This window comes from Bombina bombina, chromosome 3, assembly GCF_027579735.1.
Source record: "Bombina bombina isolate aBomBom1 chromosome 3, aBomBom1.pri, whole genome shotgun sequence".
Taxonomy (NCBI): domain Eukaryota; kingdom Metazoa; phylum Chordata; class Amphibia; order Anura; family Bombinatoridae; genus Bombina; species Bombina bombina.
Window position 1 is genome coordinate 807,841,128 of NC_069501.1, and position 17,977 is coordinate 807,859,104.

At 37.2% G+C, this 17,977-nt stretch overlaps 1 protein-coding gene across 1 annotated transcript in view; it reads right to left on the bottom strand.

The window, feature by feature from the left end:
* Positions 1-947: 947 nt before the first annotated feature.
* GTPBP6 (GTP binding protein 6 (putative)) overlaps positions 948-17,977 on the bottom strand; it is a 94,567-nt gene continuing 77,537 nt past the window's right edge. The window contains exons 7-10 of the mRNA XM_053707746.1: positions 14,617-14,825; positions 11,683-11,831; positions 10,834-10,983; positions 948-1,328 (exon numbers count right to left, since the gene is read on the bottom strand). Of these exons, the coding sequence (XP_053563721.1) occupies positions 1,205-1,328; positions 10,834-10,983; positions 11,683-11,831; positions 14,617-14,825 (632 nt within the window). The 3' untranslated portion in view covers positions 948-1,204. The remainder of the gene's footprint in view (positions 1,329-10,833; positions 10,984-11,682; positions 11,832-14,616; positions 14,826-17,977) is intronic.

The following is a 17,977-nucleotide window of genomic DNA, read 5'->3' on the forward strand; positions in this document are numbered from 1 at the left end:
TAAATATTTTGTAGATGATCCATTTATATAGCCCATCTGGGAGTGTTTTTGTAAAATTGTATTGCTTTGCTTATTTTTAAATAACATTGTGCTGATTTTCAGACTCCTAACCAACACCAAAGTTGTATATGTATACAGACTCCTGGTTGTGTAATGGGTCTTTTCAGATGCAGGGGAAGGTGTGTGTGTGGGGGGGTCTGCCTGTTTCCCTGCCCCTTTCAGTGGTAGTCCCAGTCTAACCTCATCAACAGTGCTAAACTGAGTAAGTTTTTAAAAGGTTTTATACTAGATTTTTAGATCAGCATCTGTGCATATTATTCTTTATAGTAGTGTCTATTACATGCAGTTATATGAAAACTGGTGTATACGGCCCCTTTAACCTGGCGTGTAATAGGTCATGAATTTGCCACTTATAGAGTGATCACATATTTGCTAGACAATAACAACCCATATTTTAAATAGAAAGGTTTATGGTATTTGTGTCCGAGATAGAACCCTCCGAACACTGCTAAGCAAAGGGTCATTAAAAAAAATTTAAAAAAAATTGCCACCAATGAGAAAGTCTCGTTCATAGGGGCCGATTTATCAAATGCCGGGGCGGTGATGATTTGGTGCAGCGAATCATGTCCGCCCGGCATCGCTAAAGTATACTGTCGGCATTTAACATTGCACAAGCATCTCTGGTGAAATGCTTGTGCAATGCCGCTCCCAGCACACTCGCGGCCCATTAGCCGCTTGCAGGTGGTGTCAATTATCCTGATTGTATTGGATCGGGATAATTGCTGTCCGCCACGAGTTAAGGAGCAGCAGTCTTATGACCGCTGCTTCTTAACTTATGTTTCCAGCGAGCCGGATCTACCCTATAGAGTTAAATGGTGCTTATTCTCAGGACCATCATGCTCCATCAGTTTTTTGTTTGTTTGTTTTTAAAATAGCACAAATTCCAATTCTTTGCAAAATATGTTAAATTTTATTATTTATAAATTATCTTGCAACCTTTTTTTTTTTAGGAGATCATGACCAAGTGACACAGTAAACTGGCAAATCCTGAACATAGTATTTTTACCAATAAATACATTGTAGTAAAACAAGGTTATGTTAACAGTCTTCAGCCATCCCCCAAGTGGCAGTGGTTCTCTTCAAAGCAGAGAAAAAAAAAATCTTCATTTAGCCATTGTGAACCATATGCAACCGGTAACCACTCTCAGCCAGGAAACTGTTTCTTATATTTTCCCAGAGCAGCGGTGGTTATTATAACTCGAACATTGGCTCTACCATCTTCTGGCAACACATTTACTTCTTGTACAGACGCCTCCTTATACAACCAGCTGCAGGAAAAAAATACTTATTATTATTATAGATTGGCCCAGAAAATGAGTCATCTACCCCACATTAAGAATATTTATAGAAACTAGAACTATATACATACAAGAGATTAAAGGAACATTAAACCCACAATTTTTCTTTTACGATTCAAATGGAGAATACAATTTTAAACAACATTCCAATTTACTTCTATAACATAATTTGCTGCAAAGTTTAGATATCCTTTGTTAAAGAAATACCAATGTACATTGGTGAGCCAATCACATGAGTCATCTATGGGCAGCCACCTATCAGAAGCTACTGAGCCTATCTAGATATGCTTTTCAGGAAGGAATATCAAGAGAATGAAGCAAATTAGATAATAGATGTGAATTAGAAAGTTGTTTAAAATGGTATTCTCTATCTGAATCATACATGAAAAAAAAAAATAGGTTTAATGGCTCTTAATGTACCAGTATAATTACAGGTGTTCTCTTAATAAGTTAAAAAAAGAGTTCAAACAACTTTAATGCTCAAATGTGTTATAGCATATGTTTTTTTTTTGCATTAGTGCCCCCTGTTAACTATCTGTTTAATCCCCACAGATTGGTTAAATACATAGTGATCTGCAATACAGCTCCTGACATCATACTGTAAGCTGTTGGTGGCTACGTGCATATGCTGCTCCTAATTTTCTTACCAGAGTGTCCTGCGGAGGAGCTACAATTTCTTGCAACTTCTAAGTGGGGCTTTAGTATGTTAATCCTGTTTGTATTTGTGTCCTTGGGTAACTATGTATTTAACCTCTACAAACATTATAAAAAGAATGGGACACATACAGGAACTGTTAGCTCTTTCGCTTTTCAGAGCTGCACCACATCAGGTTGTTCTCTTCAAACAGTGCTATGTTCTAGCTGCACTGTGTAAGTTTTCCTAACAAAGTGCAACCAGAGCGAAGTTTGAAGAGAACAGTCAAATATGGAGCAGGGCCGGTTCAAATTGATTTTTTAAACCACACCCCTTGCCTTTTTCTGGTCTGAAAAGCTGTGACCCCTGAATATGACATTCTAGTGAGCAATACACTTTTTTTTTTTTTTTTAAACTACATTTTACCTTAAAAATATGTTAGACCAAGAGCAAAGGAAACAAATTTATTCAAGAAACATTTTTAAATCTTAGCAATTTCTTTTTTTTTTCTCTGCAGCTAATTTGCAATGAAATGTTCAGAAATGTTCAGCTGCTGTAATATATTATACAACTTAAAAAATTGCCTTATTCCCTAATCAACACATTGTAATTGAAATGGTGCTTTAGTGTAACAGCCTAATTTAAAATGAATTTAATTTCAAAATGACTTGCAGAAAAAAAATTATTTTAAAAAAATCTAATTGCAGAAAGTGAAAGTTCTGTCTTTAGGCTCAGTGTTAAATTGAACTCCCTAGGTTGAACTATATTAAAAGGACAGTCTAGTCTAAATTAAACTTTCATTATTATTATTATAGATAGGGCATGCAATTTTAAACAATTTTACAATTTACTTTTATCATCAAATTTGCGTTGTTCTTTGGTATTCTTTGTTGAAAGCTAAACCTAGGTAGGCTCATATGCTAATTTCTAAGCCCTTGAAGGCTGCTTCTTATCTCAGTGCCTTTTGATAGTGACAGCGTTGGTTCACGTGTGCCATATAGAAAACATTGCTCACTGCTGTAGAGCTACCTAGGAGTCAGCACTGATTGGCTAAAATGCAAGTCTTTCAAAAAAAACTAAAATACGGAGGCAGTCTGCAGAGGCTTTGATACACGGTAATCACAGAGGGAAAATTATAGTAATATAACAGTGTTAGTTGTGCAGGAATAGATAATAAAGGTATTATCTTTTTTAACAACAAAAATTCTGGAGTAGACTATCCCTTTAAGTAAAATGGCATTATCTAAGCTGTGATCCTTTCCAACCTTTTACATCAAATGTAAAACACAACACAGAAGAACAAATAGAAAATCTGCATTCAGATGTGGCTTTACAGCAGGTGCTGTTTGACCTACACACTATGAGTGGCATTTGACTAAATAAACCATTGCTTTTGTATTACAGGTTACATATGATCATAGTTGTGTTACTTTTATAGGGTTACAAAATCACCTTTAACTCAGTAAAGAGAAGGAAACCTATCACTGTGCAGTCAGGTTCCAATTTATTTTTAAGATTTCTACCTCTTTAGCAAGAAAATACACGATTTTCATAAAACACAAGCCATCGTTTTAGCTCTCTAAATAACTTGCCAATGTTTTTAAATAAAGTGTATATCTTTTTTTTCCCTGGTAAGAAGGGGATGCAGACTCCCTAACTGGGAATATTGTGTTTATTGCTCTAGAACAGTGATGGCCAACTCCCTAACACATAGGTGGTGCAGAATAATAATTTAGAAGCCTTAACCCCTTCCCGCTGTTAGGAGGTTCCATGCCGTCCTAGCCGTTAGGACGGCATGGAACGTCCAAGCCATTCTGCTGTACTGAAGCCACAGCTTACTGGGTTCGTGGGCCTTGCATCATAGGCACTCCGCCTCTGACCCAATCCCAAGCATAAAATACTTCATGCTAAAAGCTCCTTTACTTGTTTCAAGCGTTTGCCGTTCTGAGCTGCTAAGGCAGCCCACGGCAGAACGCTGTTATGCTTGATAGGTGACGTTTTCACCTCTTAGCTAATAGCCGTGCGGGAAATCAGTCTTGGCGGTCTTGGGAGCCGGATTTCCTGCACGGCTATTTGCTAAGAGGTGGAAACGTCACCTCTTAGCAAAATAGCGTTCTACAGTGGGCTGCCTGAGCAGCTCAGAATGGCGAATGCTTGAAACAAGTAAAGGAGCTTTCAGCATGAAGTGAAGTGTTTTATACTTCTAGAATGAAAGTCCCCTTTATTTGTTTCAATGGTCAATCCTAGTGTTTCACAAACACCAGGATTGACTTTCACTTTAAGGGAAAAAAGAAAATGCACCAGAATATTAGTTTAAAATTTAAACGAACTTGGAGCCCAATGTATCTTTTTTTGGACGAACTTCCATGGTCACTGTCCCTAAGACTCCAAAATGCTGATCTGGGCTCAACAAATAGAAATAATAAGTTTGTAAAAACAAGCAAGTGACTAACTGTAAATTAACAACAAACTAATGTTTTAATACTGATGTTTCAACAGTTTTGTTGGAAAAAACATAATTTATGTAAGAACTTACCTGATAAATTCATTTCTTTCATATTAGCAAGAGTCCATGAGCTAGTGACGTATGGGATATACATTCCTACCAGGAGGGGCAAAGTTTCCCAAACCTCAAAATGCCTATAAATACACCCCTCACCACACCCACAAATCAGTTTAACGAATAGCCAAGAAGTGGGGTGATAAGAAAAAAGTGCGAAAGCATAAAAAATAAGGAATTGGAATAATTGTGCTTTATACAAAAAAATCATAATCACCACAAAAAAAGGGTGGGCCTCATGGACTCTTGCTAATATGAAAGAAATGAATTTATCAGGTAAGTTCTTACATAAATTATGTTTTCTTTCATGTAATTAGCAAGAGTCCATGAGCTAGTGACGTATGGGATAATGACTACCCAAGATGTGGATCTTTCCACGCAAGAGTCACTAGAGAGGGAGGGATAAAATAAAGACAGCCAATTCCTGCTGAAAAATAATCCACACCCAAAATAAAGTTTAAATGAAAACATAAGCAGAAGATTCAAACTGAAACAGCTGCTATGTACTTTTCTACCAAAAACTGCTTCAGAAGAAGAAAACATAAAAATAGTAGAATTTAGAAAAAGTATGCAAAGAAGACCAAGTTGCTGCTTTGCAAATTTGATCAACCGAAGCTTCATTCCTAAACGCCCAGGAAGTAGAAACTGACCTAGTAGAATGAGCTGTAATCCTCTGAAGCGGAGTTTTACCCGACTCAACATAGGCATGATGAATTAAAGATTTCAACCAAGATGCCAAAGAAATGGCAGAAGCTTTCTGGCCTTTTCTAGAACCGGAAAAGATGACAAATAGACTAGAAGTCTTTCGGAAAGTCTTAGTAGCTTCAACATAATATTTCAAAGCTCTAACAACATCCAAAGAATGCAATGATTTCTCCTTAGAATTCTTAGGATTAGGGTATAATGAAGGAACTACAATTTCTCTACTAATGTTGTTGGAATTCACAACCTTAGGTAAAAATTCAAAAGAAGTTCGCAACACTGCCTTATCCTGATGAAAAATCAGAAAAGGAGACTCACAAGAAAGAGCAGACAATTCAGAGACTCTTCTGGCAGAAGAGATGGCCAAAAGGAACAAAACTTTCCAAGAAAGTAATTTAATGTCCAATGAATGCATAGGTTCAAACGGAGGAGCTTGAAGAGCCCCCAGAACCAAATTCAAACTCCAAGGAGGAGAAATTGACTTAATGACAGGTTTAATACGAACCAAGGCGTGTACAAAACAATGAATATCAGGAAGATTAGCAATGTTTCTGTGAAAAAGAACAGAAAGAGCAGAGATTTGACCTTTCAAGGAACTTGCGGACAAACCTTTATCTAAACCATCCTGAAGAAACTGTAAAATTCTCGGAATTCTAAAAGAATGCCAGGAAAAATGATGAGAAAGACACCAAGAAATATAAGTCTTCCAGACTCTATAATATATCTCTCTAGATACAGAATTACGAGCCTGTAACATAGTATTAATCACAGAGTCAGAGAAACCTCTTTGACCAAGAATCAAGCGTTCAATCTCCATACCTTTAAATTTAAGGATTTGAGATCCTGATGGAAAAAAGGACCTTGCGACAGAAGGTCTGGTCTTAACGGAAGAGTCCACGGTTGGCAAGAGGCCATCCGGACAAGATCCGCATACCAAAACCTGTGAGGCCATGCTGGAGCTATCAGCAGAACAAACGAGCATTCCTTCAGAATCTTGGAGATTACTCTTGGAAGAAGAACTAGAGGCGGAAAGATATAGGCAGGATGATACTTCCAAGGAAGTGATAATGCATCCACTGCCTCCGCCTGAGGATCCCGGGATCTGGACAGATACCTGGGAAGTTTCTTGTTTAGATGAGAAGCCATCAGATCTATTTCTGGAAGTTCCCACATTTGAACAATCTGAAGAAATACCTCTGGGTGAAGAGACCATTCGCCCGGATGCAACGTTTGGCGACTGAGATAATCCGCTTCCCAATTGTCTATTCCTGGAATATGAACCACAGAGATTAGACAGGAGCTGGATTCCGCCCAAACCAGAATTCGAGATACTTCTTTCATAGCCAGAGGACTGAGTCCCTCCTTGATGATTGATGTATGCCACAGTTGTGACATTGTCTGTCTGAAAACAAATGAACGATTCTCTCTTCAGAAGAGGCCAAGACTGAAGAGCTCTGAAAATTGCACGGAGTTCCAAAATATTGATCGGTAATCTCACCTCCTGAGATTCCCAAACCCCTTGTGCTGTCAGAGACCCCCACACAGCTCCCCAACCTGTAAGACTTGCATCTGTTGAAATTACAGTCCAAGTCGGAAGAACAAAAGAAGCCCCCTGAACTAAACGATGGTGATCTGTCCACCACGTCAGAGAGTGTCGTACAATCGGTTTTAAAGATATTAATTGAGATATCTTTGTGTAATCCCTGCACCACTGGTTCAGCATACAGAGCTGAAGAGGCCGCATGTGAAAACAAGCAAAGGGGATCGCGTCCGATGCCGCAGTCATAAGATCTAGAATTTCCATGCATAAGGCTACCGAAAGGAAAGATTGTGACTGAAGGTTTCGACAAGCTGATATCAACTTTAGATGTCTCATGTCTATCAAAGATAGAGTCATGGATACTGAATCTATCTGAAAACCTAAAAAGGTTACCTAAGTCTGAGGAATCAATGAACTTTTTGGTAAATTGATCCTCCAACCATGATGTTGAAGAAACAACACAAGTCGATTTGAATGAGATTCTGCTAAATATGAAGACTGAGCAAGTACCAAGATATCGTCCAAATAAGGAATACCACAATACCCTGTTCTCTGATTACAGACAGAAGGGCACCGAGAACCTTCGTAAAAAATTCTTGGAGCTGTAGCTAGGCCAAACGGCAGAGCCACAAACTGGTAATGCTTATCTAGGAAAGAGAATCTCAGAAACTGATAGTGATCTGGATGAATCGGAATATGCAGATATGCATCCTGTAAAACTATAGTAGACATATAACGCCCTTGTTGAACAAAAGGCAGGATAGTCCTTACAGTTACCATTTTGAATGTTGGTATCCTTACATAACGATTCAATATTTTTAGATCCAGAACTGGTCTGAAGGAATTTTCCTTCTTTGGTACAATGAAGAGATTTGAATAAAAACCTCAGTCCCTGTTCCAGAACTGGAACTGGCAAAATTACTCCAGTCAACTCTAGATCTAAAACACATTTCAGAAATGCTTGAGCCTTCGCTGGGTTTACTGGGACACGGGAAAGAAAAAATCTCTTTGCAGGAGGCCTTATCTTGAAGCCAATTCTGTACCCTTCTGAAACAATGTTCTGAATCCAAAGATTGTGAACGGAATTGATCCAAATTTCTTAGAAAAAACTTAATCTGCCCCCTACCAGCTGAGCTGGAATGAGGGCCGCACCTTCATGTGGACTTAGGAGCTGGCTTTGATTTTCTAAAAGGCTTGGATTTATTCCAGACTGGAGATGGTTTCCAAACTGATACCGCTCCTGAGGATGAAGGATCAGGTTTTTGTTCCTTGTTGTGACAAAAGGAATGAAAACGATCATTACCCTGGAAAGAAAGGGAAAGCAGAGTAGACTTAGAAGACATAACAGCATTCCAAGTCTTAAGCCATAAAGCTCTTCTAGCTAAAAATAGCTAGAGACATATACCTGACATCAACTCTAATGATATCAAAGATGGCATTACAAATAAAATTATTAGCATGTTGAAGAATAAAAATGCTATGAGAATTATGATCTGTTACTTGTTGCGCTAAAGCTTCTAACCAAAAGATGAAGCTGCAGCAACATCCGCTAAAGATATAGCAGGTCTAAGAAAATTACCTGAACACAAGTAAGCTTTTCTTAGAAAGGATTCAATTTTCCTATCTAAAGGATCCTTAAGGAAGTACCATCTGCCGTAGGAATAGTACGCTTAACAAGAGTAGAGACAGCCCCATCAACTTTAGGGATTTAGTCCCAAAACTCTAATCTGTCAGATGGCACAGGATATAATTGCTTAAAACGTTTAGAAGGAGTAAATGAATTACCCAAATTATTCCATTCCCTGGAAATTACTTCAGAAATAGCACTAGGGACAGGAAAAAACTTCTGGAATAACTACAAGAGATTTAAAAACCTTATCTAAACGTTTAGATTTAGTATCAAGAGGACCAGAATCCTCAATTTCTAATGCAATTAGAACTTCTTTAAGTAAAGAACGAATAAATTTCATTTTAAATAAATATGAAGATTTATCAGCATCAACCTCTGAGACAGAATCTTCTGAAGCCAGTTCACCCTGGATCAGCCAGCTGGATTGCTGCTAAAATCCAGCCCGTCTCTATAGGTACAAGTGAGTGCCTTCAATAAATGTGAGTACCCTGTGTATACTGGGCTATTATTGCTATCTGTACCACCATTTACCTGCACCATTGGCGCCTCTATCCCTGCTTACACTTTTTAGATTTCCTCCTACTGGATGCTGATAGAGAGCTGCTTCCTAGTTCAGCCAGCTGGATTGCTGTTAAAACCCAGCCTGTGTCTAACGGCACAACTGAGTGCCTTCTCATATTGTGAGTACCTAGTGTTCACATACGTCTGTTGTACCAAAAATCTCCATTGATCTGCACCATTGGCGCCTCTTTCTTGTTGCTTTTTCTTATCAGAATGATGATGTTCATTTAAAAATTCATCTGAAAAATGAGAAGTTTTAAAAGACTTTTTACATTTACTAGAAGGAGGAATAACAGACATAGCCTTCTTAATGGATTTAAAAACAAAATCTCTTATGTTATCAGGAACACTCTGAGTATTAGATGTTGACAGAACAGCAACAGGTAATGTAACAGTACTTAAAGGAAATATTATCTGCATAAACAGTTTGTCATGACAAAACAGTACAAACAACAGCTGGAGGAACAGATACCATAAGTTTACAGTAGATACACTTAGCTTTGGTAGCTCCAGCCCCAGGCAGGGATATTCCAGAAGTATCTTCTGACTCAGCTTCAACGTGGGACATCTTGCAATATGTATTAGAAAAAACAACATATAAAGCAAAATTGATCAAATTCTTTAAATGACAGTTTCAGGAATGGGAAAAAAATGCAAGAGAATAAGCTTCTAGCAACCAGAAGCAAAAAAATCAATGAGACTTAAATAATGTGGAGACAAAAGTGACGCCCATATTTTTTCGCGCCAAAAAAGACGCCCATATTATTTGGCGCCTAAATGCTTTTGGCGCCAAAAAAGACGCCACATCCGGAACACAGACACTTTTGGCGCAAAAGAACGTCAAAAATGACGCAACTTCCGGCGACACGTATGACGCCGGAAACAGAAAATAATTTTTGCGCCAAAAAAGTCCGCGCCAAGAATGACGCAATAAAATTAAGCATTTTCAGCCCCCGCGAGCCTAACAGCCCACAGGGAAAGTCAAATTTTTAAGGTAAGAAAAAAAATGAATTATTCATATGCATTATCCCAAATATGAAACTGACTGTCTGAAATAAGGAATGTTGAACATCCTGAGTCAAGGCAAATAAAAGTTTGAATACATATATTTAGAACTTTATATAAAAAGTGCCTAACCATAGCTTAGAGTGTCACAGAAAATAAGACTTACTTACCCCAGGACACTCATCTACATGTAGTAGAAAGCCAAACCAGTACTGAAACGAGAATCAGTAGAGGAAATGGTATATATAAGAGTATATCGTCGATCTGAAAAGGGAGGTAAGAGATGAATCTCTACGACCGATAACAGAGAACCTATGAAATAGACCCCGTAGAAGGAGATCACTGCATTCAAATAGGCAATACTCTCCTCACATCCCTCTGACATTCACTGCACGCTGAGAGGAAAACCGGGCTCCAACCTGCTGCGGAGCGCATATCAACGTAGAATCTAGCACAAACTTACTTCACCACCTCCATAGGAGGCAAAGTTTGTAAAACTAATTTGTGGGTGTGGTGAGGGGTGTATTTATAGGCATTTTGAGGTTTGGGAAACTTTGCCCCTCCTGGTAGGAATGTATATCCCATACGTCACTAGCTCATGGACTCTTGCTAATTACATGAAAGAAATAGGGGTTATTTGTTACTGAGTTTGAGAGAATGCTAAAGGTGCTATGGTTAAAGGGATGAACTAAAGCAATACTTATTGACTAAAATACAGATTTAGGGCACGTGACTTTACAAAACTTTGACAGATCTTACAAGTTGATTATGCATAACAAGTCAGCTTTGGTCATCTGGGTGGGTATAAATAGGGGTCATAGTAATGCATCTTGGGCTGATTACCTTAATTGTGGGCTTGCCAGGTTTACATTGATGGTTACAATATTTCTTCCAGTGCTTCTCATAACACCAGTTTCAATCTGTTGCTTTAGGTCTTCCAATCCGTGCCCAAGAAGAGCAGACAGCGGTAATGCGTCTGCAGAGGCCTCATATCTAGAAAAGATAGGATACATCTCTTAATGCTTCTACAAATCTGAATTAAGATTCACTCATTTGTATTTTACATAAAAATATATATTTGTAAAAGGTCTTGTTAATTAAAAGAAACAAAAAATATGGCTAAGTAAGCATCAGGCTTCAGTTAATCTATTAACATAATGGAGTACAGTGCTAAAGTGAGAAATATCTCAGAAAATATTCAGCTTGATTAATGCTTGAATACAGCAGATTACCACAACACACTGCCTGATGCAAAATGGCTGAACCAGCTTATGGCAAATAAAAAGTCTTATTTGCATCAATAATCATGGGACACTCATGTCATTACGCAAGTCTTATCTTCATACTGTGAGTTGTACTCGCTTTAGTGTTTTACTGTCACCAGACTATAACTAAGCATGTAAAGGATGAGGTAGCATTTGAGTGCTGTAAATTCTATAGTTTAAGAAACATAAAACTGAAAATGTTTCTTTCCTGATAAAGACAGAAATGAAATGGATTTTTTTTTTAAATTGTATACTTTGTATTCTGTTGAACAGTATACCTAGGTTGGCTCAGGAGTGTGCACGTCTGGAGCAAAACACTGTTTAAAGCACTGCTACATAGTGCTCCAGACACATGCACGCTCCTGGCACATTTTAATTTTATCACATTAATGTTTAGACTCACATTATCAATAATAATTGCACTTACTTTTCAACTAAATCAATTTTGTTGTGAACCTCGACCATAGTATCAAGAAGATGATGTGGTATATTCAAATTCTTCAAAACTGACAGGACACTTGTTTTCTGATTTGTGGCTTCAGGATGACTTATATCTCTCACATGGACTATTAAATCCTGACAAGGAAACAAGCAGACGTAAACATCCCCATTTTCTGCCATGCAGACAATAAGAGTTGAGGTCATTATTGTTATGTATCAATATGAAACAGTTTAAGGCTGAAGCAATAAAATGCTGTTAGTAACATAAGATAACTTTTTATCATGAAAATGATCTCTGTACTTTGGTAAATACATTTTGTAATACAAACAACTCCAGTGAGGATACAACAACTTCCTTCCTATACATAACATTGTTGAGGCGCTTCACGGTGTAAGAACTGCAAACATTAAACTGTGCCAGGTGTTTATCAGAACGTCAGTTTATGTAACATGCATATATATTAGCCAATACATTGTGATAAGTAAAATATATGAGTTACTCATCACAGTGTATTAGCTAATGTTTTACTTGTCACAATGTATTTTTAAGGGAGATTCTCTAATTCATGAGAGCATATGATATTTGTATTACTGATCCTAGATTACTATGGTGTTGATCACAATCTTGTACTTGTTTTTATTAAATAACGATTTCTAAATATCGGGCAGTATTATCAGTGTAATTTTCCTGTGATCACAATCCGAAAATGCTTCTGCCCTTAATACCATTGATGCGTGAAACTTTACCTCACAAAACAATACAAAATCCTCAGTTTCGCTGTGAATCTCCTAGTTTTGTAATAAAAAAAACAAATGCACAGGACAAACAAAATTGTGATTTTGCAGGTTTAACTATAACATCACAGGCTGAAGAGCCCATATGATGATAAATCCCTTTTATTAGTGTGTAGTGATACTAATAATTGACATGTTAAATTAACCTTTAAAACCATAGAGATGTGTGTGTATCTCTTTAAGAAATTTGAATAAAGGTATTATTTGATGTGTTTGTTGGGTTATTGATTTGACAATTTTATTTGAAAAATGTTCTAATTATTTTTTTAACTTTTGTTAATTGCACGAGTAGCGTCTGTATCTGGTGATGTTAGTGCAAACAATATGGTGCATGTAAAGTGGCCCTGTATCTGCGACTCTCCCATTTATAAAAACAAATACGGAATGTTAGTGATATTTTACATGGCGTTTCATTCATCATATGTAATGAAGTTGCGCTATAACCTTTTTTAATATAGATATGAAATTAAAATTCCCTTCACTCCACCGCCAACTGCAAAAGTAATTTTTTTCTGTGAGGTAGCGGGGGGAATTTGAATTTCATATCTATATTAAAAAGTAAGTTTTAGCGCAACTTTATAACAACTGATTAATTAAACTCCATCTAAAATATCACTAACAATTCAGATCTGCTTTTATAAAGGGGACAGTTTACCATCACTTTAAGTATAGAGAATTTGGATTATGATCAGAAAACTAGGACTGACACATGTGATGACCACGTCACTGAAAGGATAATGAAAAAAGTAATTCCAATAAACAATGAAAATGGCTGATTGTGATCACATCGACATTGGCTCATCAGTCAACAAGAAGATTGCTATTGTTTAAAAAGATAGATAATCCCTTTATTACCCATTCCCCAGTTTTGCATAGCCAGCACAGTTATATTACTATACTTTTTACTTCTAGGAATACCTGTATCTAAGCCACTGCAGACTGCCCCTTATCTCAGTGTTTTTAGACAATCAATGCTGGTTCTTGCATAACCATTATTATTCTCCATGGAAGTAAACACAATGCTACCTATATGGCACACATGAACTAGCACCGTCTAGCTGCTGTGCAAGATTTAAAAAGAAACAGGCAAACTTAGAGGTTATAAAATATATTAATATAACAATGTTGATTATGCAAAGCTGGAAAATGGATAGTAAAGGTGTTATCTATATTTTAAACAATAAATAAAATCAAGTAGACTGTCTCTTTAACTATGGTTAATCATTAATCTATCAAACAACCAGAGTTTTGTTTTACCTATTAATATTTTGTAGACATTTGAGAATGTATGTGGGCTAGAATACCTTAGTGACTCAAAACTCAAACTAACCAAGAAAAAAAGGTCTCATTTTGAATGTTAGTTACATTTCAGTTAAAAAGGGATAATGAACCCAAATTTTCTATTTCATGATTCAAATAGGGCATGCAATTTAAGCAACTTTCTAAATTACTCCTATTATCAATTTTCCTTGTTCTCTTGCTATCTTGATTTGAAAAGCAAGAATTGAAGCTTAGAACCTGGCCCATTTTTGGTTCAGCACCTGGGTTGCGCTTGCTGATTGGTGCCTAAATGCAGCCACCAATCTGCAAGTGCTATCCAGGGTTCTGAATCAAAAATAGGTTGGCTCCTTAGCTTAGATTCTTGCTTTTCAAATCAAGATAGCAAGAGAATGAAGAAAATTTGATAATAAAAGTAAATTAGAAAGTTACTTAAAATTACATGCTCTATCTGAATCATGAAAGAAAAAAATGTGGGTTTAGTTTCCTTTTACGATATTATATGGTAAACTGTAAAAAAAAAAGAAATCAATGATAATAAACTTTACAACCATTTTGTATTCCTTTATGTGTTTTAGGAATGTATAAGGCTACTGCATATTATAGTAGGTTGAATAAACTCTGTGGACTGAACAGTTGGTTAAGTTACTAATATTTTCAGGGAAGTATCCGACAGTGGCCTGCATTTTAAAAGTCTGCCAAGCATTAAAAATTATGTTATTTCTTTCAACGATAACAAACAAATATGTTTATCTATGCAACCCAACCTACATTTGTATTTTTATAGTATCACAAAACAATTCCATACTGCTATTGACCAAATGTCAGACTACAAGTTTTTTTTTACCGAATACACAACATCTTCCAGTGTTGCTGAGAAGGACTCAATCAGGTTATGTGGAAGCTGTGAGAGAAATCCAATAGTGTCAACATAAAGAACTGGCATACGACAGGGGAGCAAGCCAGCATGTGTTGTAACATCAAGGGTGGCAAAAAGCTGGTCACGGGGCTGGAGGTCTGCATCGCCTGTCAGGGCCTTGATAAGAGTGGTTTTACCTGTAGATTTAACATTGGTGCAATAAACTGACAAGGTCTTCTAGCAACAACAAGTAAGAGAAGAGAAAAATGACTGTAATAGGTACAGGTACAATTACCCAAATATACAATTTCAAAATCTGGAATTATTCTGAAATACAGATTTTTTTTATATTATACTAATAATATCATAATTATTATTCAAAATGGCCATTTCCTTTGGAAAAATATAGAGACCCCTTCTTTACAGATGTGGTTGAACGATACCACTACTTAGCCACAAACACCTAACCGTCCAACCTCTTGAAGGGTATTTAATCCTGCAATAAGGAATACGTGAGAACTTAAATGTATAGGCCACTTATACTGGACTTTAACTTATTTTTTTTAGCTATGGCATATAAAGCATTTATAATACAATATACATACAGTATATACTATTTTTAGCAGTGGTTTTGTTTTCCTTTTATTTTTTCTTCTCTTTGATATTATATCTTTTGCTATTATACAATATAAGTCTTGCAAATGTTGTTTGTAATGGTACACAAATATTTCTTGTGGACTTTTCCTTCAATATGTCTGTGCAATATGGACTTTTATCTTTTACTTGAAAAGAACACTACTACCTGTGACACTGTTGTGCCTATGCATTATTATTTTTTATTCTAATATATTTTGTAGTATTAACTGATTTGTTAAAAACCCCTTCTGGACGGATCAATCTGTCCAAGATCGTAAAGTAAACAACACAAAAAAGTAAAAAGAAGCAGATGATTGTCACTGCAATCAATCAAAAACTGTGCTAATTGGCTCCTGGGGAACTGCCTGCGTTGCTAGGCCCATCCCCCAGTCGGATCAACCGCCATTCGTTGTTCCGCAAAAGTTAGGACGTTCCATGGTGTCCTAAAGGCATTTAAGCCCAGCACTTTTTCGGACGGCATGGAACGTCCTAACAGCATCTAGGGGTTAAATACTTGGTTTGTTGTATACTATTTATTTCTTTCAAAAAAGATTTCAAATTAAAATAAAAAGAGTAATCTACAAATGCAAGTCTATATTTAAAAAACCCCCAGCTGTTACCATTCTGATGACAGTACTGTACTATGTATACAAAAATATTATATTTGATAGAAAACTATCTTTAGTTTGCATGTTTAAGCTGTATTATGAGATATTGCCTAAATGACATAACTATTTACACTTGTCCCCATCCACTCATGTCAACTGCAAGGGGATGAGAGACCAAGGAGGTGTTTAACAGGTAATCTTTACCACCAAGTCCACTAATTTAGTAGGAAGAGGGGTGGAGGAATTAAACACAAAACAATCTGCACTGTATTGGTAGAGTGATTTGTGTCATGTTTGTACACATGATGAAAAATGATAAAATCAAGTGAAGAGCAGCTAGCATGTTGCCAGTGCCACCCATATATACAGGTTAGTAGAGCAAATAGGTTAAAGGGACACTGAACCCAAATTTTTTCTTTTGTGATTCAGATAGAGCATGAAATTTTAAGCAACGTCTGCCATCTGGTCCTTTAGCCTCCTCCTGTTTGGCCATGCTGTTGTACTCCCAATGTAAATCATCTGCTGTTTTATACAATACTGGGTGGGCATTTTACTGTTCACAGAATTTGCAGCTGTATAAGCACAGTGAAGTGGGTGTCCTGTCAGGTAAGTACCTTCAGTCACACAGCCCACAGGTTATTAGTAGGTACATATTGTTATGTATATCATAGCCAGAGGACCTTTATCAAGTAACACAGATTCTGAGTGGTCTGAGGCCATACAATGATTTTACATGTTTAATGTGTATGTCACTTCTAAAACTGGTAAGGGACAAGTTAGGCCGCTATGATTTTCATTTATACACAGGTTATATGGGGCTATATTTACTGAGACAGCATAAGCCTGGAAGTTATTTTCTTGTACTGCCTTGTCTTATGTGCATCTGTGCAACACTGTTTTAGTGCTATCATTCTTATAACTCTTGCTCTTGGTGGTTGTAGCTCACTGCAGCTATGCTCTGGCAGCAAGGGAGTTAACTTTTCCCGCATCTCTGTTTTTTGCTCCGGTTGCCAGCGTGTATCAGGAGGAAGCAAGAGTGCTTTACACCAGGAGCGAGGGGTGGGGCTTATTTGCAATATGTTTTGACAATATTATTTATTTTCTGTCTAATTTTTGGAACCCATAGTTTATTATAGCAGTCTGACTTGATACTTCTGCATCTTGCATCCACAAGAGGCAGTAACATTTATCTCTATATCTGTGTTCATTCATATTTATTTGACCTGATTTTTACACCATGGAGCAGAACCGGACTGTCCCTTCTGGAGGTTTGTGTGACGCAATAGAAGGGAGAAATACTGATGATTTGATTCCTCTTAACAAATGTATGCTTTGCACACTGGCTACTGTTTTCCTCCAGCTCAGCTCAAATGCTGTTTCTACACTCTCATATGAGTTCCTGGTGTCTTGTCCTCCTTCTGTGGGATCCTCTCAGTGGAGCCCCATTGACTTTACTCCAGGTTTTAAAAACTTTGTAAAGACCACTATTTCTGAGGTTTTGGTGACTATGCTTTTTCCTCTCGATCGCCTTCTAGAGAAGATTTACCTAATTTATTTCTGTCAGAACAGTACTGTACATTAATTTTTAATCTGACAACATAATAGCTGTAGCTTATATAAATCACAAGGGAGGTACTTGCAGTGTTCTAACAATGGAGGAAGTATTTCACAGTTTTTTCATCGGCAGAGTGCCATCAGTGTACAATTTCAGCAATCCACATTCCAGGGGTCAATAATTGGGAGGCGGACTACTTGAGTCGTCAATCTCTCCATTCAGGGGAATGGTCTTTTAATCAGGAGGTTTGGAATCAGTTGGTTAAGCGTTGGGGTTCAGTGGAAACACACTTAATGGCTTCTTAAATGAATTACAAGCTTTGCAGGTTTGGTGCATGGTCCAGATACCCCAAGCAGAATTTATAGATGTTCTGGCAGTTCCTTGGCCAGGTCACCTAGTTTATCTTTGCCTCCAATTGTTCTACTCCCGAGAGTAATTGCTTTTCTCAAGCAGGAACACACATCACATCGGCTATTCTGATAGCTCCAGCATGGAGCTATAGATGTTCTGGCAGTTCCTTGGCCAGGTCACCTAGTTTATCTTTGCCTCC